General features: G+C 42.6%; 1 protein-coding gene across 1 annotated transcript in view; it reads left to right on the plus strand.

Moving 5' to 3' along the window:
- CREB3L2 (cAMP responsive element binding protein 3 like 2) overlaps positions 1-27,207 on the plus strand; it is a 124,765-nt gene that overhangs the window by 90,442 nt on the left and 7,116 nt on the right. Inside the window, exons 3-8 of the mRNA XM_008055028.1 lie at positions 4,366-4,541; positions 6,257-6,344; positions 9,588-9,772; positions 11,749-11,895; positions 13,129-13,187; positions 15,044-15,112. Coding sequence (XP_008053219.1) covers positions 4,366-4,541; positions 6,257-6,344; positions 9,588-9,772; positions 11,749-11,895; positions 13,129-13,187; positions 15,044-15,112 — 724 coding nt within the window. The remainder of the gene's footprint in view (positions 1-4,365; positions 4,542-6,256; positions 6,345-9,587; positions 9,773-11,748; positions 11,896-13,128; positions 13,188-15,043; positions 15,113-27,207) is intronic.

The raw sequence follows: 27,207 nt of genomic DNA on the forward strand, positions 1-27,207 counted from the left end.
AAGTGAAATAAACATCAGATCAGAGTAAAAAACAAAATGACAAATGTAACCTATGAATTAAGGGGTTAACAAAGCATAGAGTGAAAGAGTAGAATATATAGTGCAATTTTTCCACATGACCTTATTTTTGAAGTTTTGTTTTATTGGCATAAAGATCAGTAGAACCACCATAGCTTAGAACTGGAATAATCTTTGGATGTCTAAATTATTGGCTAAACTACAAAAGTAAGAGTCCATAGACACTCTATACCCTCTAATTTCTAAAACTTGAGGCTCAGATACTGAGTGAAAAAAAATGTTCCTTCTAAATTTTGTTTATACGCCTTTTAAGTTTCATTTCAGATGAAAAACATCTCCTGATAAGTTTAGCATGCATACTGTGGAAAGTAAAAAGAACAACTCCCACATCATCTGATTTATTTAAACAGCTTTCCTGTCAAAGGTCAAACTCAACTGGCATGTTTCTTCAGCATTACCACTTAGCTATCAGCGAGAAAACAAAAACAAGCCACTGTCTCAGGGTAAGGAGTAAGTCCTTTATATCCAAGGACAAAATGGAGTAGCCACAAGCAATAGAGCTAGGTGCCAAGATTACCAAAATATCAAGGCAGACAGAGACACTAAAAAAGACATAAACTCAAAGCCAAGGTAACAGCAAAACCAAAATACAGACGCTCAATCATTTCCATATGTGCCACATAGATAATGGCACAGATTAGTTACTGGTTCCTGGAAAAAGGAAAAAAAAATTAAACCCTAAATTGGGATTTGGCAGAATCTTTATAAATATGTATATATTTACCCACACATACACACATGTAAATAGAGTGGCCATTTATTCCTTAAAAAATAAATTACAGGCTGGGCGCAGTGGCTCAAGTCTATTCCCAGCACTTTGGGAGGTCGAGTCAAGAGGATTGCCTGAGTTCATGGGTTTGAGACCAGCCTGGGCACCTTGGCAAGACCTCGTCTCTACAATAAATAAAATATAATAAAAATTAGTCGAGCATGGGAGTGCACACCTGTAGTTCCAGTAACTTGGAAGGCCTGAGCCCAGCTACCGGAGCCCAGTGGGTCGAGGATGTGGTAGCTGTGAGTATGCCACTGCCCTACATCCTGGACGACAGAGTGAGAGCCCTACTCAAAAAAAAAAAAAAAAGCTCACATGCCAGTGATTAAGTCAAGTCACATGGTTAAGCCCAGGGTGGGGATCAGCACACAGTGGGAGGGTACTGCAAAATTACAAGGCAAAAGACTTGGGTGGAGGGAGGGTGGGAGAAGACCTGGAGCCAGGGATGCAACTTGCTTACATATTCAAGGTACTCATTGGCTCTGAGTCAAGGGTCTCTAAATGGTCTCTTGATCCATTGGATCTTCTCTATCTAATAATAACCATCCTAAGGCATAAAGTAGAACAGGCAGAGGCAGGCCATGGCCATGTGTGTTCATCCAGGGACAAGAGTTTCCCAATATTGGAAATTGAGGAATACTAAAAAGTTTAAAGGAAAAAAAGTCATGCGTGTTCTGAATGAATATCCAGTGATGTACTTACTATTTGGTATATCTTCTTTGTCTTTTTTCTATCATTTTCTTCATTAATAATATATAAATTTATATCTAGATTTTTTCCTAATATTCTATCATACACATTTCTGTTGTTATTAAAGAGGTTTTATAAATGTATCATTAATGTCTACATAAATATTCCATTGTATGGATGTACCATAATTGACTTCACCCTTCCTTTGCTGTCAAATATTATGGTTATTTCCACATTTTCTGATTATAAATAATGCTGCAGTATTACAGGATTATCTTTATACACATTGAGTTGTGCATACATCTCTATCCATGTTGAGTTGCTTCCGTAGTGGAAAGATTACTGGCCAGAGTGCATAGATCTGGGTTCTGCCACTAATTTGTGATGTGACCTAGACCTGCATGTCATTTTCCTCATCTATAAAATGATGCCTTTGAACTTTTTGGCCTTTACTCAATCTAAAACATCTTTCAGGATAGAGGAATAAATTGCTGGATTGGAGTGGAGGCATGACGGCAACACCAACTGTTTGTCCTCAAAAAAGCTGAGGAGAGGCGCCTCCTTGGTCTTCCCACTTGAAAAGCTTCCATTGTCTTGGGGGGCAGGTTTCATTTTTTAGTCAGGTATCATCACTTGCCATGCAGTCTCCATCCCCTGAAATAGCAGTGGTGATATTTATATGTTTTTAAAGAGGGCTAGAGGACACTTAGCATTAAGAATATAAGCTGTGGTGACCTGTTTTTTGAATATGCACACTTTGAGAATGGCCTTGTTAGTTTGGAAGAACTGGTCTCATTAGCCATTTTCTTTTTTGACTTATAATTTTGTGTTCACTTTTTGTGTTTATGTTTGCCTTTTCTTTTGTTTGCCTTGTGAATTAAGTTTCATCACAGTCACCTTAATTGCACAGTCAGGGAATCTGGTCTTATCTCACAATTTCCTGGTAATTGTGGGCAGCCTTTTCCCCAGGGAGTGCTTCCTTACTTTTCATTTCCACATGTACTGAGGCTGTATTTCATCTGTCTCTCTCCAGCCTTTGCCAGAGGTAAATATTGCTCAGTTTGGGCAGGCTTTCGGTGTTGACTTCAAAAAGCAAAGGCATTGACATGCCATTGCTGAATGGAGAAAGTGAGATCTGTACTCTCTCTCAGACCCCTTCCTGACTCTGTCCTAAGTGGGTCTTCCTTGTGGCACAGTCTTCTAGTTTTTGAGCTGCTTTCAGGAGAGGTGTTGGAATCTTCTTTCATCTTTTGGTCCAGTTGTTTCTCCAGGCTGAGCTAGGATGCTGTCTGTGTCAAGTACAGAGTGGTCTCTCCCCTCTGGCTGCCATCAGAAGGCCCTTTGTTCCCTCCCCGGCCCCCTCCACCAGAATGTCGCCCACACCCCATGAATGATGGAAATCTCCAGTCACACCACAGCTCTCAGCTGCCCCCACTGCTTTAGCAAAATATCTTCCACCATCAGAAGTTTTGTCCGTCTTTATTTTACCTCAGGAAATAAATTAGGACTGGAATAATTCATCAAGTCAATTTTAAACTGGATTTAGGAGGAAAATAATTTTCCTTTGTGAATGTGAACCAAACTTTTTCAAGGCATGAAGGAAGTTGCTTAGGAAATAACATTTTAATAACTGTGGATTTTAGTTTTCAGTTTCTGTGTCTGCCCTTCCTCTCCTCCTAGTTGTCCTGAATGATTTTCATGTGCGTTTTCATAAGAAAACTGGAGTCAAATTCTTGAATGTAAAATTATTTAAAATGTGATTAACTTTGTTCCCCTGAACATTAGTGGGTCACTATGCATGTGAAGCATCTGGTGTTTAAACATTTTCACAAAGCAAAGGAGCATATATTTGCTTTATTTCAGCTTCATTTTCGTAAAACTGGTATTAGGTAAGAAATGTGGACTTTGGGAACCACCGTCTTGTTTTTTCGTGCTCTATGCTTAGTCTCCCTTCCTCTCTGCTTTTCCAGGGCAGAGCTGCAGCACTAGCTCTGAAGTAATTTGGTAAGAAATGCACGGTACTGCTTACACTTAAGGAAGAATGTGCGTTAAGTGATAGAGGCACTCTGTTCTGTCTTGTTGATTGGTTATTATCTGTCCCCAGGCCTGGTGATATTCAGGAAAGCTTGTGGAAGAAAAACCCAGACCCGCCAAGGCTCAGTCAGCAAAGGGCAGATGTTTGTTGAGCAAAGTCCGTGAAAGTCTACGTTAGGTTTAAGGCATAAGTGAGATCACAGGGAAAACAGACAAGGAAAAAAACAAAACAAAACAGGGAGTGAGAAGAAAAAAAAAACCCACGAGACCAAAGAACTTTCCACTGGGGAGAAGGAGAGAAACCCACTCATCATTCACCCTTCTCTTGTCCTCTCTCCTGAGACCTTAGTGCCAACCATTTGTGTTTTTCATTCTTGTTTTAAAATGTGCTTATATATTTTTGAATGGATGACACATTTTGAATGGATAACTTGATTTAAAAACAAAAAGCGTAACTCATGACACATTCCAAATCCTCCCCACCATCCTCTTCCCCATCTATCCAGTCTCCTTCCTGCCCCGCCCAGGAAGCCACATTTCTTTCTTTGATATGTATTCCTTCCAGAGTTCTTTAGACATAGTCACAAGTGAATATGAGTACAGATTCTTACTTTGCCGTTCTTTCCTTATCCATTCATCACCTCTCTCACACACTCACTTTATTTTGTTTTATTCCACTCTCAATCATCCTTTGTTGAGCTTTTTTGGGGGAGAAAGACCAGTGATTTTTTGTTTAGCTGATGCCCAGTGCCTTGAACAGGTTCACATATGTGCTTGTCTTTTTCCTGCAGATGAAGTGGAAGGTGAGAAATGGTACCTGTCCACAGATTTTCCTTCAACAACCATCAAGACCGAGCCAATTACGGATGACCCACCCCCAGGACTTGTGCCTTCTGTCACTCTGACCATCACAGCCATCTCCACACCTTTTGAAAAGGAGGAACCCCCTCTGCAGATGAATGCTGGGGTATACTCAATTTTCTTCCATGTTGGATTAAAGATACAGATCCTCATTTTCCAATAAGGCATTTAATGTTTTTGGAGTTAGTGCCTATATACACTTAAGGATGCAACTTTATATGTATGCATATATACACGCATCTATCAAGAGTATGTTGATTTGGTGTCAGCTTCCTGTAGTGCCATTGTTCAGAAACATTGGTAGCAAAGTTGATTTAATCTTTTCCTTTGATTACTATTTAAAGAAAAAATCACAGATGAATATTCATGGTTAAAAAAATTCTCATGGCACTGATATTTAAGCACTGGGGAGGGAGTGGTTAAGGTGATGGTGCAAGCTATGACTTACAGTGCAAGGCTGCTGGGAGTGCCGGCTCCTGTGTAATATGCTAATGTAATGCTGAGTTACTCTTACTCGATTCAGGAATCGCCTACCTACTGATCCTTATTGAATTACATGTGAAAAGCATTAGAAATCAGGACTTTCTTCCTTGCTCGATTCCATGCCTGCAGCAAGTAGAATTTAATTAGATTCCACCTTCTTTCGGAGTGGACCAAACACTTACACATCTTCTTACAGATGTTGGAAGCCAGTCTTAGCATTCCTTAACTTCAGAGTCTCTGGATATAAACAATGACTCCACTGACATTCCTTAAGTCATATTTCCTATGAGCAAGATACAGTGTTGGTTGGGCTCGGTGGCTCAGCTTGTAATCCCAGCACTTTGAGAGGCCGAGGCGAGTGGATTGCCTGAACCCACAGGTTCGAGACTAGCCTGGGCAACTTGACGAGACCTCATCTCTACAATAAATAAAAAATTAGCTGGGCATGGTAGCACACACCTGTAGTTCCAGCTATTTGGAAGGCTGAGTTGGAAGGATCACTAGAGCCCAGCAGGTCAATGTTGGGGTGGCTGTGAGTGTGCACTCCAGCCTTGGCGATGGCATGAGATTCTAACTCAAAAAAACCCCAAAACAATACAGTGTGTACCTGCTCAGGTAAAGGTGACATAGAATCAGCAGAGTCCCCAGAGCATTGCTGTATACCCAGTTCTTGGTCCTTCTGTGCAGCAGATGAAGGGCTGTAGACAGAAGACTCCTGCAACTGCCCTCCAGGATTCCTTTCTCAGTGGCTACCTGAGTTTTTTTGTTGGACTGGGCTCCTGGGGTCCATAGTGGTCTCCTTGTCTCATAAGATTTTAATTCAGGTGATTTTTAAGTGTGTAACTAACAAAGCTCAGGGTCATGGCCGTGTTCTCTGTGTATGGGACAAATCAGTCTTTTCCTTTCCCTGCTGGGTATTTCATGGATGGTTAGAAATCTTGGAAGCCATTAGGAATATTGAAGAAAAAGGAAGTAGCCTGGTGCACAGTCCCTACCCCAGGCCAAACCAGTGGAGGACTGTGACTCTTTAAAAATTTACCAGAATATTTTGTGATAAGATACCTTTATAACACCACAAAAACAGTAAAAGGAAACAGTGACAAGTGAGCCTTGGCTTTCAGCTTTAGCATCCTGAAGGCACCATCAGCTATGTGGTTAAGTTGGTCAATGAGAAAAAGCTGAGGTGAATCCTTGTCAGAAAAACTGCGTATGCTCAGCTATGCTCCAGAGAGGCAGCGTTGTCCTGAGAGGAAGATGCAGGTGATAAATGACTTGCTGGTGACAGTCTTCAAGGTTGTCACTGGTTTTTAAAATCTGTGCTTGGAATTCTTTCTTCAGGTGGATTCCTCGTGCCAGACCATCATCCCCAAAATCAAGCTGGAGCCTCATGAAGTGGACCGGTTTTTGAACTTCTCTCCTAAAGAAGGTCTGTCTACTCCGCCTGCATCCTCAGGCCATGGACGTGGTCTTGCGGCCTACAGAGAAAGGAGATATGGGTGGGAGTGCTGGGATCTGTTTATAGAATAGCTCCATTCTTAAAAACCTTGTTTCCAAATACAAATTTTGAAAGTTAAATCTTATTTTCCCACATATGTACATGATTAATTTCTGGCGAAGGGGTACTGTAATTTTGCTCCTTTCTAGGGTGATTTAAAAAAACAAACAAAACCTTTTTAGACTGCTATGATGCAGACACTGGTGAACTAGAGAACTGCAGCTCTTATTCCATTCTGGTGTGAACCCAGTACAGCCCCACAAATAGACAACAGTTGTCAAAGCTACTAGCTACCTTGCTTGGTTAAAACAACTCTTGTTTCAACCCTTTGTGAAGTGAATTCACAGTTGATCTGTCTGGCTGCATCAGTGTTTTTAAATGTTGGCTTCAGATGATGACAGTTGCCAGGAGCACCCTACCTATCTGGTAATGTTCATTTTCTACCATTTTGCCTCCTCTAGGCTTCTTGCCATCCAGCCATTTAGAACTCAGTGGTGCCATACTTGAAGTTGTCATACAGATTTTGCATTTTCTCTTTCTCTATGTTCCTATCTGTTGGATTTCTCTTTCTTGGTTCTCCTGCGAAGTCCATAGTTAGGGATCCTGGGTGCAGACTCCATGCCTTAGGAAGTCTAACAAAGCTCTCTCTGCCTTGTTTGTGCAGACTTCCCTGCACGGATCCTGCCCTCCTCAGTTCTGTGCCTTGGAGAGTCACACTGCCACCTCCCTTTTTGTTTATTTTTTCAGTACAAATTTGGAAGTACAATTTATTGGTGTGGTCAACAAAAAAGAAATTAGTACAACAGTTGTCATAGAAAATGTGTATATGCTACTGTATGTAAACATGTGAATGCAACATACAAGCACTTCTCATGGAAACATCCACCTTCATTCTGTTCGAAATGAACTCAGGACTTGATTTGTGACAGTTTAGTCAGGTTTGGCTCTTTATATACCTTTATTATCAGTAAATGAAGGATTAAATTTTAAAAATTTATAGAATTGACTAGAATCCATGTTGAGAATGATACATAGTGGTGCTGTTCCACTTTATACACTGCATTAAAGTAATCCTTTCATTTTTGTGACACTGGTTATTTGTTTCAAATATATCTTGCTCTTTTAATTTATATAGTGATATGGTTCAGAATGTGTGATCACTGTAATGATGAATCCCATAGTGGCTTCAGATCTGGGGTCACTGGAGGAGAAATGTTTCAAGAATAAAGTCCTTCCTCATTATCCTGTATAAACAGAGATAAGGGAATTCAATATCCTTGAATGCACCAGAGTTTCTAGGCAAAGTAGCTTGTTGTTCCCAGACCTTTCAGTAACCCAAGAGTGGCATTTCAAATGATATTTAGAAACCTGACACTGAAGCACCTGTGGCCAGGTCAGTGGCTCTCAAGAGGCAGGAAAGATGAGATTCAAGTTTGCTCCACTCACTCTTCTTCTCATTTCATTTCTGTCTTTTGTGGGGAACCTTCTGCTTGGAAAGGAGACCAGTGTTAGAAAAATTTGGCCTGCGCCAAGTGAAAGGGATAGGGGAGCTCTTGGCTAGTTCCTAGGAATGTGACAGCTCCGGGTATGTAATAGGTGCTTCTTCCTGGTTTTAGCTTATTTTTAAACATAAAGTAGCATAGTACTCATGGCATTAGAAAAACCCGGATTACGATTCCCATGTTCTAGCCAAGCACATACATATTTAAGGTACATGCTTACCTTCCTTGGCAACTATTGACAGGAGTGCTGGGAATGGAGTACATAGGATTACTTTAGAATACTTTTTAGCTTTAAGAGTGCCCACAGACACTCAAAAATCCAGGGAGCATCTAGAGAAAAGAGTAGTGTGTTAGAAAAGAGAAAGCAAGGGTTATAGAGAGAGAATAACAGTGAGAGGAGAGGAGAGGGGTGGGAAAGAAAAGTGTGCAGAGGACGGGGGCCGGGGATATCACCTGTTGTCACCTTGGGTGTTCAGATATTTCAGGAGGAGAGAGATGCCTGACTGCTGCTTGTCATCCCCGAGGGGAGCTATGGGCAGGGTCATATTTCCTAGGTCAGTAGTTAGTTGTGTCTCTGGAAGGCCCTGCCTATCTGCAGCACCTTGGGCATCTCCATTTGAAGAGGAGATGGGGTGGCAGTGGGGGGCTGATGTGCTGAGGCATCCCATGGCCTCATGCAGTTTTGTGGCTGAGTAGACCCAGCCGTGTGTAAAGCTTCCAGGGCCACCCCACTGCATGGCTGCTGTGCTAAGGGCTCCATTGTTCTGGGGATCCCAGGTGTGAAGGTTTACCCAAAGTTATCTCCCTCGGCTCAGTAACAGTTGTAGGCACAACAGAAATACCTGCTCTTCAAGAGAACTGGACCTGAGAGAGCTTCTGTCCTCATTGAACCTAAATTGGAAGACTCCTTCAAGGGCTCATCCCTGCTGCCCTGGAGATGCCTAGTGGATATTGACCAAGGCTCCTCAGGGCCAGGCAGTATGTTGCGCCTCCCTGAGGAAGGACCAGGTGTGCACTTTGACATGCTGGGGGACTCTGGAGGAGAAAGCCCCCTGCGCGCCCTCTGACCTTTCCCTTGCCTGCACACCTATCTGAAGATGGATCATGTTTCGGAGTGAAGAATGCCTGGCATCTTGCCTGCGGGCCCTATCATGCACATTCTTCCAGAAACATGAGCTGTCCTTGACCCAGACGCAGCAAACCCTTATGGGCGCCCAGGCTCTGCTATCTTTTACAAGATTTTTCTTTAAAGTGCACAATACATTAACTTGGCTTACAAGTCAAACTGTGTGAACCATTTGAAAAGAATATAGTCTTATTAATACCTTGTTGCAATCTACCCTAATTTTACCATGCCCACCTTGGGTCACACCTTTACTGGTTTCTTGTATGAACTCCCAGTGTTTCTTTATGCCAATGCAGGCAAATATGAGTCTGTATCCTCTTTTCCCCCTTTTTCATACAGAAGGAGGACTACTGTATACACTGTCTGTGTCTGCCCTCCCCCCCCACCCCGCACTCCCCACTACCCCACACTACATCTTGGAGGTCTTTCCATGTCAGCTCAGGGAGGGTCCCCATTCTTGTCCACCATGTGGACACACACAGTTGTGTCGCCCTGGGTCTTGCTTTGTGGTTCTAGGATGGATGAGCTGAGCTTTCTCTTTCGTAGCCCCGGTGGACCACCTACATCTGCCGCCCACGCCCCCCAGCAGTCATGGCAGCGACTCAGAGGGCAGCCTGAGCCCCGACCCACGCCTGCACCCCTTCGGCCTGCCTCAGACCCACAGTCCTGCTAGGGCTGCCCCCCGGGCGCCCTCTGCCCTCTCCAGCTCTCCACTCCTCACAGCTCCCCATGTAAGTATGCAGCAGGTGTTTACAGACAGACAGAGACCTCCGTCCCATGGGACATCACCCAGTGCAGGGCCACCCAAAGATGCTCGCTTTTTAACCTTGTTGGAAAGTGTCTGTGTAATGGCTAATGCAGAGTGATGAAACCCTAAAGAGCATTTTTAAGAACTGCCCACAAGACTCATCTTGCTACCCCCGTGTTCCTCCTTCTCACATGCACACATCCAGTTTGTATTCGCATGTTCATTTTACAGGGCTGTAGGTATGAAGAATAGACATTTTGTTTTGTTGTCCTCAAAATTTCACCATAAAGATATGCTATTAATTTAATGGTCCTTATGGCCTGTAATAGGAAATACCTTTTATATTTTAAATAGTCAGTCTTTGGTGAACTTAAAAATCACTCTGAGATTAAATTATTTGATGCTGAAAGCTAAAAACATACTTTTACCCTTTTTTGTGTGTGGTATGACTCTTCATGCAGGGACTCAGAAGTCAAAATCACAAGTCACTGTTCATCACTCACATACACACAGATACCATTTTCCAAGTAAAAATGAGGAACAGAGAATTAACTATTTGTCCTAAAGAGTGACTTGATCTCTATAAAGTCTCAAAAATGATAATTAGCTTTTTTGAATTTTATAATATCATGACATCTAAATGAAATGAGATATTTAAAAATTCTATGAGAACTATCCATCTATTAACGTAACTTTGAAAATTGGATTGATGCTGTCCCCAAAAGTTCTAGATCTGTAGCCACATTCTTATTACCAAGGAGAAGAGAATTCATTCTTTCCACTTTATCTTTTTTGACTTGAACCTAAACTTTGGATCACTGCAGTAGATTATCTGCTGTATGTCTGTGAGTCCTATGCATGTTTATGGGGAAACTCTTCCCCGTTGGACCCTGCTCAACAACCAACTTGTGTTTCCCTCTCACTTGTTGGCACCACGCCCTGGTACCCTTACTTATGACCAGGTGCCCAACCCTCTGCTGCTTCAGGAACTCCTTACCTACTGCGGGCAGAGGGGCATCTTCAGTTACTTTTCAAAATACTGCTTTTTGTATGGAATGCCCTCTTCTCTCTGATAAATCATCCCTATTTTTTTCAGGAGGCCTGGTTCAAGCCTTATCTCCTACCCTAAACCTTCCCTGATCACATAAACTCAAGTGTTTTCTTTCTCCATATTTGTAATGCACCTTCAATTGATATTTCATTTTAGCATTTAATTAGTCTCAGTTTTTCTTAAGTATCAATTCAGTCTTACAGCCTGAATCTTGTGATGGAGGTTGATCTTGAACTTGAGACATAGGATTTGTTTTAAGTCCTCGGTGGCATTGAGCCTAGAGCTAATACGCCAGAAGTACTCCATTCTCTTGACTTAATTATACAGGCATCATTCTATTGTGGCCTGTGTGAGATGAGCTATGGTTCTCATCTTCGCTGATGGGCAGTCTGGACCTGCTAAAGCCAGAGGTTTCCCAGGAAAGAGGCTGCAGGTATATCCCTGCAAGTTCTGGCCCCTTAGCTGCAAGTGGAGGTGAGAAGCAGCTCCTGGTGACTACCTTATACAGTTGCATTTTCAGAAGGAGAACAACACAACCTTCCACACAGCAGAGCTGCAAGCGAATCTTTCCTCACTCCAAGGCCAGGAAACCTTCAGGACTGTGGGATATGAATTCTCCACTTTTACATTTCACATTTTAGCTGGTGGTGCTTTCTGGGAAATAATGGGTGGAGGCTTTTTTATCCCTTCCCCTAAATTATGATCCTTGAGTTACAACCCTCGCATGGGAATGTCAACCCCATCTTTACTTCCACTTCAGAGTACCTTTTTCTCACCCAAAGTAGATGGGGTATGCTTTTATCTGAGCCATCTGCTAGACACCATGACAGGTTCTCATCACCCAATGGAGGTGACTCTTCAGCGTGCTGTTTCTTCTTTGACCCTTTTCTGCTCCTTGGTGTGCACAGAAACTGCAAGGATCAGGCCCCCTGGTCCTGACAGAGGAAGAGAAGAGGACTCTGATCGCCGAGGGCTATCCAATCCCCACCAAACTGCCCCTGACAAAATCAGAGGAGAAGGCCCTAAAGAAGATCCGGAGGAAGATCAAGAATAAGGTGAGCCCTTCAGAACCAGTCACGCCCAGAGCAGAGAATGTGAGCAACACAGCTTTCTCTCCCTTCCTAGTTGCCAGCACTAATCATCCCATGTGAGGCCCAAGGCTCAGCCCTTGCTTTCCCAAGGCCAGGGGAGGAGCTTCATCACCACCCACCTGCTCTTCCTCCGGCCCCTCCCATCTGTGGCTAGGACAGCAGACTCTCGAGTTATCATCTACACCGTGTGGTGTCCAAGAGATGATTCATGCAGGGGCCAGGTGAAGATATTAGAATTTCCATGTACATTTATCGTTTTATTCTCAGCCGTTTAAATTTCGGTTGTATGATGTATGTAATAGTTTCTGCTAGTAGACATGTATATGATTTATACATAAATAAATATAAATACATTGGGGGGTGCTTGCTGAAATTTTTATTTTGGTAGGGGTTTGTGATTAAAAAAAAAAAATTCTTAGCCCACTGGTCTACAGGTAGTATCAGCAGTCTCCTAGTCCTAGGCTCCTTCAGTGCTGAGCAGGGACTTGTGGGGACCATGGTTTAGGCATGAGCTGACTAGAAGGGAGGAGGCAGAGAGGAAGAAGGCCAGAGTTTGGTATTACTCTTCATCTATGTGCAGAACCTTTGTGAATTGATACATGGCTGGGCAGTTGTCTTGTTTTACATACATTGTTGAGCCCATGGAGGTCTAGGGAGTTAAAATCATCTCTTGGGAACACACTGATGATTCGTGACCCACATGTTTTGTCTGGCTCATGGCCCAGCGTCCTTTCCACTGGGGAAAGTAGGGGAGGAAAGTAGGGGAGGAGAGTGTCAACTGGTGGGAACCCTGCAGGACAGAGATTTGTTTAGGCTAGGTTGTAGATGAACTGACAGCGTAAACAGGGGAAGCTGCCGAGGTGAGCAGGGCTCTGGTGATATCTATGCTAATGACCTTCCTTCTTTTTTTTTTTTTTTGAGTTGGAGTCTCACTCTGTCACCCAGATTGGAGTGCAGTGGCTGCTCCCTGCCACCGCAGCCTCGATCTGCTGGGCTCTGGCGACCCTTCCACCTCAACCTTCCAAGTAGCTGGAACTACAGGCGCACGCTACCACACCCAGCTAATTTTTGATTTATTGTAGAGATGAGGTCTCGCCAAGTTGCCCAGGCGGGTCTCGAACCCGTGGGCTCAGGCAATCCCCTCAGCTTACTTATAGAGCTGGAAAGTAATCATCGCCTCACTCCCTTATCTCTCAGATTTCTGCCCAGGAAAGCAGGAGGAAGAAGAAAGAATACATGGACAGCCTGGAGAAAAAGTAAGCTTGCTGGCAAATTGCTATTTTCATTGGGCAGTATGCATGGAGAAATGAGTGTGTTGAGAATTGGTGAGAAGTGACGGAATTCCTCCTTCTGACCACCCTGACAGGCGTGTGCCTTATCAGCCATGTTTTGCCTGCCACCTAGTGGCTGTTCAATGGGATTATTTATAGTAACGAGTTCACTTAGTCTAGGCGTTTGAAACACACTATTCCTAGCCAAGGGCCCCAAGTCCTTGGAGGCTTTTGAGAACAAATGTCAACATTCCCGCACATTCCTGAAACTCCTCAGAGGAGAGCGCTGTTTGGCCAATAGGAGCAGTGCTGCTTAACCAGTTCCTGCTGCACACGCTCTCGTGCCTAGAGAACTTTGCCTGGGGAATGAAAAGTCAGGTCAGCGTCCTTTATTTTTCGTCCACTGTTATTCATGGTACAGGTGAGTGGCCTTTTTTAATAACACTTGAAGGCACCCTGTGGCCTTTTGAAAAGCCTGGAAGATCAGAAGGGCTGTTAGAAAAAGGTGAATTAAATGTAACGTTGTGTTAGCCCTAAAAGATAGTTTTTCAGTGAACAAATGAATATCATTTTAAGATGACTATGAGGCCTCAGGCTCAGAAACAAATCTTCATGCGTATCTGGGGAAAAAAAGTGGTCAGGGGCTCCTAGCTGGTACTAGAAGTTCCCATGGAAAGTTTAGTGCTCCATCACCTAAGTACAGTAATTTAGCACTAAGTACAATAGGCTCTCCATATTCATGAGTTCCCCATCCTTGGATTCAACCAATTGCAGTTCAAAAGTAATCAGAAACAAACAAACAAAAAAACCCTTAAAAATAGCAGTTCAAAGTAAATAAGTAAATAAAAAAGTAATTTAAAAACTATAGTGTAACAACTCTTTACAAAGTGTTTGCTTTGTATTAGGTATTATAAGTAGAGATGACTTGAGCGTTCACAGATTTTGGTGTCTATGGGGAGTCCTGGAACCAGTTCTCCCAGATACTGAGGGACGGTTATTGACCATTCTGTTCCAACATCTGTAGGCATCCAGGGTCAAGCTATCTCTATGACTACCTCTTTATGCCTCTTTGGAGCATGTGTGCTCCAGCATTGGGGTTCCTCGTCCTGGGTTCTCCCCCTCCCCTTGCTTCTTATTGATCCTTGTGGCCATGAGGGCAGCTGGTAGCATCCAGATCACTGTGATACAGAGGGAGAAGCGTGATGCCTGTTAAAAACCACAGGGGAGAAGCGAGGGAAAGCAAGGTTGTAACATCCTAAAAGAGAGTTGTATTTTGTACCATTCGTGTTCACCTTTCATTTGTTGAGGAATTTCTTACTCAGCTCTCTCTGTTTTCTTCTTCTTCTTCCTCTTCCTTTTCTTCTTCTTTTTTTTAAGTAAGAGTCTCACTCTATTGCCCAGGCTTTGGAGTGCAGTGGCACGCTCATGGCCACCACAGTCTCGTCCTCCTGGGCTTAGGCGATTCTTCTGCCTCAGCCTTCCCAGTAGCTGGAACTACAGGTACATGCCACCACACCCGGCTAATTTTTTGACTTATTATAAAGACAAGATCTTGCCAAATTGCCCAGGCTGCTCTTAAACCCATAGGCTTAGGCAGTCCTCTTGCCCTGGCCTCTCCAAGTGTTGGGATTACAGGCGTGAGCCACTGCACCTGGCTGTTTTTAATTCTTTGGTGTCTTTATCCTTCTTCCCTCCTCAGGCTGGTCAGGCTCTTTCCCACACCTCCCTAGAGTGACAGATACCCCTCTTCTTTCCTGATCCCCACCTCCCTCCATCTGCTCCTGGCTTGGCATTTGCTCTGCTGATAATAACCAATTTTCTTCTTTCTGTCTCCTTCGTAGAGTGGAGTCTTGTTCAACTGAGAACTTGGAGCTTCGGAAGAAGGTAGAGGTTCTGGAGAACACCAATCGGTAGGTGCTACGAGAGGGAGAGTCGCCTTGTGGCGGGTGAGGGAGGAGGGAGTGAGATCCAGGAGCAGAGTTGGAAGGAAATGGAAGAGATCACGTTGAAGGTACAGTTGTGCGGGATGTTCAGGATGGCTGAACTCCACTACTTGTTCCTGCTACACACGCACGTGTGCATACATGCCACACGCACATGCTTGTTCTTTACTTTTCCTGATGATAAAGGATTGATGAAATGGCTGATCATTACAAGGCCCGCTTAAGGGGGTAAAGAAAGAGGCTTAGAGGAGAATAAGGGCGACAAGTCTGATTCTCCTGAAAATGACATCACACTTAAGGGGTAGACAAGGAGGCACTGGCCACTTCATTGTCACTAATTTTGGTAACAAATGATGTTATTAGTTTAAAAAATAGAAAATCATGTTTATTTATAAAATTAGTAAAAATTAGTTAATTAAACATCAAACCCATTTTGAAAAAATAACCACGGGACTGAGTTAATGAATTTCCCTAGTCCTTGCTGTGCCAGGCACTGTTTTAAGCCCTTTCTAGCCATTAACTCATGGAGCTCTGTCAGGCGATATTATTATTATCCCCATTATATAGAGGGGGCAACTGAGACTCAGAAAGCTTAGATGATTTGCTTAAGTTCACCCAACAAATGCTAAAGCTGCATTTGAACCCAGGAAATCTGGCTCTGGAGCTTCAATATGGGAGGACTATATAGAGATTTATGTGAAAGAAAGGGATTAAATTATAGAGTTAAGAAACTGGCTGTTGGAGACTTTCGTCAAGCATATATGTGTTTGTGAGCTTACATGATGCCCACCTGTGTTCTGACAAATATTCCTTAGTCAGAGACTCCTGTTGCTCTTAGTGTTATAGAGCCAACAAATTAAGCAGAGGAAAATGGACTTACTGGGTTAGCAAAATATTAATTAATTATTTTAAGGATCGCATCAATGCCTACCTAATAACAATCTTGCAAATATGAAGGGATTCGATTAGACCTCTTTGCATGTTACTTGGTAATAACAATTAATTTGACTCTCATCTCCTGAGTCTTCATGGTGTGTTGCTCAAATAGCAGGCTAATATACTCATAACATCTCAGTGAGATATTGGGATCTTGCTGAATGTTGCTCTGTATTTCTGGGAATGGGGCTCACATAGCAGTCATATGGAAGAAACACCACCAGCTTAGTGTGGCGTTCCCTACATCTCCCGAGGCACAGGGGCTGGCTTCACTGACCACTTCCAGATCACCACTCCCTTTAGCCACTCCCTCTCCTGTCTCCACCTTCACTCAGAGGAGATTTCCTAAGGATCCTGATCCCCCAGGCAGTCTATGACCATCTCTCTTTAGCCTCCTGAGCAGATAAAAATTCCAGCGCCCATCCTGGCACCTGCTGTTGCATAACACCCGGGTTCACGAGTGGGACAAATCCTGGCCAGGATTGAGTGAAAAAGGGAGGGGGGAATCTGTCAAAAAAAGATAACCTTGGAGTTTGTGGCCAATTTCCCTCTTGTCTAGGGGCTCGAAGTCAGGCCTTCCTCGGCCACACGGGGGCAGCAGAAGCCCGACAGGGATGTGCTGTGGCTAGGTGGGACTGTGTGTGGGAGAAGGGCCCGCAGGGCCACCTTGCCTGGGAAAGGTCTGTCCTCCCCTCTCCAGGTTGACTGTGCTGTTTGTTTCTCTTTTTCTCTCTTCACGCTTTTATTTTCGCTTGTTTGCTTGAATCAGATATCCAAGTATGTTCCATATGTTCAGCAGGTTCCTGTGCCCAATGCACAGCTTTTAATCTTAGGGTCTCTTCCCTCTCTTTGCTTGTTATTTAGTGAGGACTGAGTCAGTTGTTCTACAGAGTCTTCTTCCATGGTCTCAGTTTACTTATGACATCCTTGTGGTGCCATTTAGCACAGCCTGGGTCCACTATAGACTGTACTTTGTCTGGTTTTTTATTTTTGGTAAGAATTCCTCTTCAGATCCTCTGTATTCTTTCATCAGGAGGAACATACACACTGGTTGTCAGTTGTCAGCAACATATAGGTATTGCCTGGACAGATCAGTACATTAGGGGTTTGGAATCAGCTTCACAAAATTCAATCACTTCTCCTTTAGTTACTAGCAGCATATTTTTCTAGAGTAAAACTCTTCATCATTATTGAACATGGGAGCACAGACTTCTCTACGAGGTGCTGATTTCACTGCCTTTGGGTATGTACACAGCAGAGCTCTCTATGTATGGTAGACTTGTATGTATGGATGTATGGTAGACATAGGTATGTGTATATGGTAGACTTTATGCATGGATGTATGTATATATGGTAGACTCGTGTGTATGTATGTATGGTAGACTTTTTGTATATGTGGTAGACTTGCATGTATGTACATACGGTAGATTTTGTATGTGTGTTAGACTTGTATGTATGTATGGTAGATTTTGTATGTACGTATGGTAGACTTATATGTATGTATGTATGGTAGATCTTGTATGTATGGTAGACTCATATGTATATATGTATGGTAGATTTTGTAGGTATGTATGTATGTATGGTAGATTTATATGTATATATGTATGATAGATTTGTGTATGTATGGTAGACTTTGTGTATGTATGGTAGACTTGTATGTAGATAGGTATATATGGTATCCTTTATATTTGCATGTATGGTAGATTTATATGTATGTATGTAAGTATGGTAGACTTATGTATATGTATACATGTATGGCAGTTCTATTTTTAATTATTTTAGAAACCTCTACACTATTTTATATAATGGTTTTGTCCGCTTACATTCTTACCAGCAGTGAACAATGTTACCTTTTCTCCACATCCTCACCAACACTCACTATCTTTTTTATAATAACTATCCAAACAGGTGTGTGGTGATACCTCAGTACTTTTTATGTGTATTTCTCCGATGATAAGTGGTGTTGAGCACCTTCTCATTACCTGATGGCCATTTGTATGTCATCTTTGGAAAACTGTTTATTCAGGGTTTTGTTTTTGTTTTGTTTTTGTCCATTTTAAAATTGGGTTACTCGTTTTTTTGCTTTTGAGTTGCATGTGTTTCTGATATATTTTGAATATTAATCCTTTATAGTTTGTATGGTTTGCACATATTTTCTCCCAATCTGTTGGCTGCCTTTTCATTTGGTTGATTGTTTCTTTTGCTGTGCAGAAACTTTTTAGCCTGATGTAATCCTATTTATCATATTTTTTAAACTTAAAAGAAAATGCACATGTAAGATATGCTAATTATTATAAAATTTAGAAAATACATTTAAAAAAATTACAATCCTTTGACTCAGGTTTCTTCACATTTTGGAATATTTGATATATACAGATTCATATTGTGCACACTACTTTGATAAGAACTGTTTCCACTTACCAAAATACACTGGACAGATTTTCTTATCAGTAAATATGTTGTTGCAGAATCTTGACTTGAATCTTCATTTTAAAAAAAATTTAAAATTTTTAAATTTTAAAAATTAAAATTTAATTTTAATTAAATTAAAATTACATTACATTACAGGGTTCAGTGGCTCAGCCTGTAATCCCACGCTTTGGGAGGCTGAGGTGAGTGGATTGCCTGAGCTCGTGGGTTCAAAACCCGCCTGGGCAACTTGGTGAGACCTCATCTCTACAATAAATCAAAAATTAGCCAGGTGTAGTAGTGTGTGCCTATAGTTCCAGCTACTTGGAAGACTGAGGCGGAAGGATCACCAGAGCCCAGCAGGTCGAGGCTGTGGTGGTGGGAGCGGCCACTGCACTCCGGTCTGGGCGACAGAGTGAGACTCCAACTCAAAAAATAAAAAAAAATTTGCCTTATGATCCTGATATCTGAGCCTCCCTGATGGGTTGCTGTTACTGAGTGTGGTCAGGTAGTGAAGGCCACCTGTTAAATCACAGAAAGTTGTTTATTTAGTTTTGTTTTCAGTTTTACTGAGGTGTAATTGACAAATGAAATTGTATATTTTTACAGTGTACAGTGTGATGATTTGATGTTATAACATTGTGAAGTGATCACCATAATCAAGTTAATTAGCAGATCTATTGCCTCATAGAATTACCATTTTTCTTTTTTGTGCTGGTGTTTAAGATCTACTCTCTTGGTACATTTCAGGTGTATAATACGGCATTATTAGCTGTGGTCGCCATGCAGTATGTGCAACCTCCAAAATGTATTCATCTTACAACTGAAAGTTTGTACCTTTTGACCAGCATCTCCTTGTTTCCCCACCCTTCCGTCCTCTTCTTTCCATGAATTTGATTCTTTAAAAATTCCACATGTAGACAATACCATACGATATTTTTCTTTCACTCTGGCTTATTTCCCTTGCAAAACAGGGCAGGGTTGTCAGTGCTCGCCTCATCCCTTGACTGTTGGGAGCCCGTACTGCGCCTTCCTGATGGTGGCTGCGAGGGATCTCTATTTCTCCTCCTTCTTCAAACTTGCCTCCATTGGCATCTCACCCTTTTATGGTGGTTATGACTGGCAGTTGGTTCATCTGTCATCTCTCCACAGATGATTGTGTTAGGGAGCTCCTCAGGTCATAATATGTAAGACCAGTTTACTTTTAATGGATTCCGGCTTGAGATACCAATACACAAGAGCAGAGCTGCTCTTCCTGAGTGGAGGTGGGTGGACTGAGAGCCCTCTAACTCTTCTTCCCCTTTCTCCTCCTGTTTCCTGCCAAGGGTCTCCCTTTGCTCAGAGGACTCCACACTAACCAAGGTGATTATAATGTCAGCATTGGCAGTGCCCTGCCCTGGAGAGAGTGTTTGGGGCACATGGTAGGAGGGACTTTGGGAACCTTTACACATGCCATACTGTGTGGTGACTCATGTTTGGGTGATGTGCAGGAATAGGCTGGAGGTGTGCACAACTGTGCTCTGTTTCTGTTGGTGCATCTCGTCATTTTAGTATCCTTCAGAGGCAGCTGGACAGAAGTAGAAATGACTTAGGTAAATGAACAGGGTCCTGTGTCACCCAAAATGGGGGAGACCCTGGGGGCTGTTGTTCCATAAGACGTGATGTGGCCAGGAAGGTGAGGGGCTGCTTCATCATTGACTAAATTAAAGGCCAAGGATGCCTCTTTACATTTCTCCACTTTTATGCTCCACCCCACAAGGGACTTTCCCATCTATCCAGATGAAAATTAGTGCTCGGATTATGAGTCAGTCCTGAATATTTTTGTTTATACCAGACTCAGCAGCAGTCGCCTAGCTTGTTTTTGGTTTCGAGGTGAAAAAAGTCTTTTATCTGGGCTCAGGAAACTGGAAGACGACCAGCCGGGAACACAGTGAGAATGTTCTCTTCATCTGCCTTCAGCTTGGCTCCAGAGCTTCTTGGAGCAGAGCCGAGATGTACGAAAGCATCTGCACACTTCCTGTGCTGAGGTAGTCCTCTGACTGCCGCCACGAGGAAATGTATAAGATGGGGGAGCTGGTGTCCCAGGTGCCTGCCTTCCTCTACTCCATCAGGAGAGGCACTTCCATGTGCTGGCGTCTAGTCACTGCCCACGTGTGGCCACCGAGGAGTCCTCCTGGCTTTTCTAAGTCAGTCATTCACCTCTCTAAGTTGCAGGCTCTCCGGATGGCCCACCCTTGTCTTGCTCCTGACAAATCCTGTTCTTTCCCCCATATCCTTTCTTCTGCATGAGTGATGCAACTATGCTATCCGGCCCATCCATTTTAGGTGTTTGTGGCTCAGTTTGCTCCTTTTGTTACTTACTTTGTTCTCAGACCTCTATAGGGCTAAGAACCACAGTCCCTCCCCTCTAACTCCGATTTGTAGAATCATAGGAGCATAGACTTAAAATGCACTTTGGAAACCATTCTATTTAACTGTTAATCACTTTATTACACAGAAGGAGAAACTGAGGTCTGGTAAGGTTGAAGTCATGTAAACATTTAGAGGTAGAACAGGGACTAGAATTCAACCACGTAACCCTTAAATCTGTCCTTACCTTGACTTTTCTTGCCACTGTGCCTGTCACTCTCTTAAAGGACCACTATCTTGCCCCAGCAAGGGCCAGCTTTAGACCTGGATGCAAGTGTTGCTTTCTCTAAATACAGTGTTTTAGACAACCCAACTCTGGCTCTCCTCTAGCCATATCTCTCTTCATGGAATCAGTTGTCAGCAGGGCCAAGGGGATGTGTCCATTTGCAGCTCTCATCCTGTCCCTCAACACCATACCCTCATATGGATACTGGAATTTTCTGCCCAAAGGGCCTTAGTCCATGTCCAGGGCCTGTGTTAACTTCTACCTCAAATCCGTTCTGCACAGGCTAAACAGGTGACCAGAGAGCAGTTCCTTATGAGGGCTGCATATGGAGTTTGAACTGGAGCAGGTGTGTGCATGAGCTCTTTCATAGTGTGTCAGGTCTAGGATTCAGTTGGATCCTATTTATTGAAGACATGATATCCCTGGGTCAGAGACAAAGGACTTTATTACTTGAAGCACAGCAGGCAGCATAAGCAGCAGCATATTTTCATTGGTTCTCCTTGACCCCAAGTTCCAGGGTAGGTCCATGTGGGTGTTGTGTGCTCTTAGGGGGTTTGAGTCATGGCTAAGGAACCCTGAGCCTGGAGAAACCACTGCTTTTATAGCAAGCAGTCAATAAGCCTGCTTTTTGCCCAGGGGGAGCTATTACCTCATCTGTCCAGATTGCCAGCTCCATAAACAATCCTTTATACATCCCAGTGGAGCATGTAGAAGCACAAGAAGATCCAGAGAGACTGTCTGTTCCCAGTGGTATGGGGCAGAGCCAGGGATGGGAAGAGGAGAGGAGCAGGTTATGGTTTGGGGTAATTCTGCCTACACTACCATGTTTCGGCAAGGAACCCTGGGCAGCCCAATAATTCTCATTCAAAACTGGCCTTAGAAGGAGCTAAGGAGCAGGAGTTGGGGGCACCTGAGGGCAGTTTGCCTGGCTTAGAATGTGTGACATGTGGGCTTTATTTGTACTCTTTCCCCAGAAGTAAGGGACTTTCTTGTCTCACATCTGTCTCTATTGTTTTCCTCCTTGACCTTCCTCTTAGCTATAGTCCTTCTCTCTAACTCCACCTTTCTTGTTCTTTGAAATGTACACAGGATTCCTGTAAAGGTCTTTTTAGCTTCGTCTGCTGGGCTGAGACTGTCTTTCTGCTCACGTCATTTGTTTGCTTAGTCCACACAGCTGTGTCCATTTGCACAAATTTCCTGTATTTGCTCCCTACACATTATTGTGGTCTTCTGTGTGTGAATTCTTCTCTTTTAGGCAGATGCTAACTTGCCAGGCCCACACCCTCTTACCCTCTGTCCAAGGGGTGGGGGAACTCCTTAAAATTGGAATTTATTTATAAAAGATTGTGTATTTATTCTTACCTGTCTACGATTTAGTCACCTTGAAAGTACTCTCCATTTGATGTGATACACCTATCAAGACACTTTTGCCAGTGCTCGGTTTTTGAATTTTTCAATTTTGATGCCTTTTAGCACTTCTGCTGTTTTTTGTTTCACCTCTTCCACATTGGCAAAATATTTTCCTTTGAGGACATTTTTCATTTGGGGAAACAAACAAACAAAAAAATTGCTTAGGGTGAGATTGGGTGAATGGGGAGGATGGGGCATTGGGGTCATGCTGTTTTTAGTCAAAAACTGCTGTACACTCAGCACAGTGTAAGCAGATACACTTGTAAATCAACCGTCATGAAATAGGCACTTGTGTGAAAGAATCTCCAAAAGAATTTCACAGAAGCCGAATGCAGCATCTCAAAACAATGCTAGCTGGTACGTTGTTGCCAATGGGTTACTAGAGCACTTACCTAGAAAGGAAGCCTGTACTACAAGGGGTTCACCCTCCAAAAAATAATTCTGGCTTTTTTGGGTCCTCTTTGTACATAAAGTAGTCATTTGAGGACTGATGAATGACACAAGTTACTCTTCTGTAGACATTTAGCTTGATTTAATTTGCCTTTCATTTCTCCATTATCTCTAACTTCTGGTTGTATAAAGAGTATATGCTTTCTTTTTACTTGGAAATATTCCAAACTTCAAAAGATTGTTGGGTACTAGACTAAGTTCCCCAGAGAGATTAGGAAGGCATTATAGTGTCATTTAGTGGTAAAGTTCAAAATTCCACAGCTTCAGAAAACATCCTAAAACTCTTTTTGTTTTTCTAGCACATTAGGTGATATGATATTTCAGAAATGCCCTCTGGTCCTTACAAAATAAATATGCCTCCAGTAGCATAACAATTACACAGAAAGAAAAGAGAGACAATTCATACTTAAAAAAAACATTTAGGCCAGAGCTCCATGAATAACCCTCAAATCTTAAGTAAAGGATCATGAGAAATAAGTATTTATTCAGTTTGGGAGTTTTAGCTCATGTGGTTGTCTTTTGTATATGACACACTTTTGTATTTAGAAGTCCTTGAGACACTTCATGATTCTCTTCACATAAATGTACTTATGAAATGTGTAGAACTTGTAATTATTAACATTGTATTTCCCCGCCTCCTCTCTCTCCACTCCCACTTTGAGGTAGAAGTTTCAGTTTTTGGACACCTTCTCCTAGCCTCAGAGCTTCCGAGGCATCAACTCCGATGGCTTGGGTGGGGTGGGAGTCAAGTGGGATTTTGCCTCAGAAGAACATGATGCTCATCTATTTCATCATGAGGCCACCTGATTTCCCTGGTGTGTGTGTGTGTGTGTGTGTGTGTGTGTGTGTGTGTGTGTGCATGTGTGTGTGTATGTGTGTTTCTAGCTTGTGTGCAATAGATAAGTGACACTCAGGCTTTTTTGATTGTATAATCATTTTACATGTCATGTAGTATAAACAACACACTAGACAAACCGCATGGACATATATGTGCATACTACATACCTAACAAATGTAATGCTTCACACATTAATGGTTATTTACTATATTTGATCCCCTCTGACATTATGTATTCTGTTTGATTCTGTTTAATTAAAAAAAGTACACCAGTCACAACCCAATTGATTTCACAACCCACTAATGGGTCATGATTTAGAACTTGAAAATGGTTTCTCTGGGTACTTCCCTAAAGATGTGAAACAGTTCCTTCATCTCTGAAGGAGGCTGTTTTACCTAGAGAGTGGTTTGCATACACACATCTGTGCATATACACACCATATGCCAGAGAGATCCACTTCTGAGTAAAGTGTGTTACAAGAGTTGATGAAAGTGTGTCCACAGAGAGGGCCTGGGTTGCAGCTCCCCACACAGCAAGTAATTGGGAACCACCAATGTATTCCTTTTGCTGGGTTCTGGTTTCTCTCTCCAGTAGGAAATTTAGGTTCCTGAATGTTGAGTCCAACATGCAATAACCATAGGACTGTTCTCACTCTCTCTTGCTCTCTCTGTCTCATGAATAAAGGAAACAGAAGAAAACAAAATTAAACCAAATACAAAGAAAACATATGAGGCTGTTGATGCACTTCCCAGTTATTGTAAGATTGTGTCTCACACTCTTGGACACTTTTGACTGTTCTGCCCAATTTCCTTTATATGCCTCCCAAGATTCAGGGTGATGCTTTATTTTGGGCAAGCCTGACAGCTGCCTTTGACTGCTCTTTTTCAAGGAGCTGTATGAAGATAGCCACTAAGTTTATTTTTTACATCTCACCACAGGACAAAATCTACATTTTCAATCAAGTGTTGGACACTCCAATTTAACAAGTTGTGAAAAATCTGTTGGCCCAGATAAACGTATGCTAAGAGTATTCCTTTCTCTAAATTAAGATTTTGTTCCTGGAAGCCCAAGAATTCATTAAGCTGTAATTAGCCATGATCACTGGTGCTTTAAAATACAATGATAAAGAGAGAGTTTATACTGAGCTTTAAAGGCACCACTGGATCTGTCTTTTGCTTTGGTTGACTTTTTATAGCTTTCGTTTCCATTTCATCTGCTGGCCGTCTTCTCCTCACCCAGCCCTTCATGCAAGCAGGGGGGAAGCTGTCATCCAAGTTTCTTTGGCTGCAGGCAGTGATATCTGTCCCAGTGACATCAGAGAGTTACCACATCATCCCAGACCAACATATCAGTTATGAAGTTACAGACTTTCCTATAAAAAGGGCTGGTTTCATCTGTTATTGGTGCAGAGAAATAGCAGGCATTCTTCAACAGACCCAGGGTTACCTTAGGAGAGGGAATCTCTCATTATTCTGTTAACTGATATGGTCAAGGGAATTCATCTGATGAGCTGCATAAGCATGGAACTTAAGTAACTTGATTAAAGGAACATAGCAGCAGTACTGTGATCTAAACGCTGGTGCCTCTGCCTTCAGAACCTCACCCATCAACTTCTGTGGTGTTTGACAGAGGGATAGGTCTCATATATTCCATTTCTCTAAATAAAGCTGAGATTTGACTTCCTGACATTTGAAGTAGGACAGGGGGCAGCCTTGATTTTTTAAAATCTGTTATCTGCATTTATCTTTGGTATCTCTAGAGAGATGCCACACAAGATATACCCGCCCTTATGACTGTTATATGTGTATTATTACTTAAATTTTGTTGATGTGCCTCTTGTTGCCATTGGAATGGGCTTTGTTATGGGTCTTTGTTGTGGAAGCATCTGTGGCTTTGTCCCTTCTAATAGCCACATTTCCATATCTAACACTGGACATCTCTCTTGGTTGGGCTGTTGTCAGTATGACATTAATGTCACTGGAGTTAAAGAACATCTGCTTAACTAGGACATGTTTTGTTATTAATTTTATTAGGTTATGGATTATGGCACCTTGCCCTACCACATTGGAAAGTACACAAGCTGTGGAGTCAGTTGGACTTTTGTTTACATCTTAGGTCTTTTACTTTCCAGTTATGTGACTTTGAGACAGTCACCAAGTATTTTAGTATATGTAGTTCCTCGAATTTAATAAGTGGTCACTCAGTACTCTGTCACAGTTCATTTTCTTTCCTTATGATGAAAATGAGTGTTTTCTTTATGTGAATGTGTGTGAATTTCCCAGACTTTTTGGATCATAGTAATCATTTGGATTTTGGGAGTGAATTAGTTAACCCACTTTCTCCTGGCAAAGTGTTTCAGTGTTGCTGATTGACGGGGCCTTGGAGTATTGCCATTCTCACCATCAGTTCAGTTTCCTTTCTCCAACTCAAGGAGGAGAAGCATCAGCAAGCAGCACATTATTAGTCACTGTTGCCTTCCACCAAAATTTTAAACTGAAGATATGTATTTTAAACTACATGTTTGCTCATCTTAAAGAGTTGGATATACACTGTTAGAAATCAGGGACTATTAAGCAACCATTTTCATTTGCAGTGGATGCAGCACATAATCATCTTTGAGTTTGGAAAGGATGTGCCCATGAATGCCAAGTGAAGTGCCATATAGTTAGGAAACATGAACCTTCCCTGCTTTCTGCAGCCAGGCTTAACTGGTCCTTCTTCCACACTTGGAGCACTTTGTACGTGTCACAATTTGAGCCTAAGGAATTCTATCAGTGGGCTTTAGGTATACCTGGCCTGCTGGCAGTCTGTTTTGGGGAGGGATTCCTAGGAGACAGGGAAGGGGGTACTAGGCCAAGCCATTTCAGCCAGAAGTTGGAAGGGAGAAGTGATTCTGAATATTACGTAGAATTTATTTTCTCGGCCAGCCACTCACACTCTGAAGACCAGGCGTGGAGCAGAAGAGGGCCAGGGAGGAAATATGGCATGACTGTGGGTAAACAAGGACTGTCGAATAAAATGGGAATGGTCATTTCACTTACAAAACACCTTAGGACTTTGGAACAAAAGGAACATGGGATCTTTGAGAACATCAGGAAAAGTACCACCCAACTGAAGACTGGATGGAGAAATGTTATCCACTCATGCACAGAGCACCACTAAAGCCCATGAGGCCACGGGCGCACAGGCAGCGGGAGTGCCCATTGGAACTCAGCAGCCATCACTTAAAGGTAGCTCTGCGGCAGGCCTAGTAGGCAGGGAGACAGCTTTCCATAGCTTAGCTGGCAGCAAAGACCTAACTCATTGGAACTAATTGGTATCATAGAAGGGGGCCTGCATAGGAGAGGAAAGGGTATGTGCTTTGTCTTCTTGTCTGTGGGCACA

Source organism: Carlito syrichta, unplaced genomic scaffold, assembly GCF_000164805.1.
Source record: "Carlito syrichta isolate Samal-C Ts95f unplaced genomic scaffold, Tarsius_syrichta-2.0.1 Scaffold301636, whole genome shotgun sequence".
In the NCBI taxonomy this organism is placed as follows: Eukaryota; Metazoa; Chordata; class Mammalia; order Primates; family Tarsiidae; genus Carlito; species Carlito syrichta.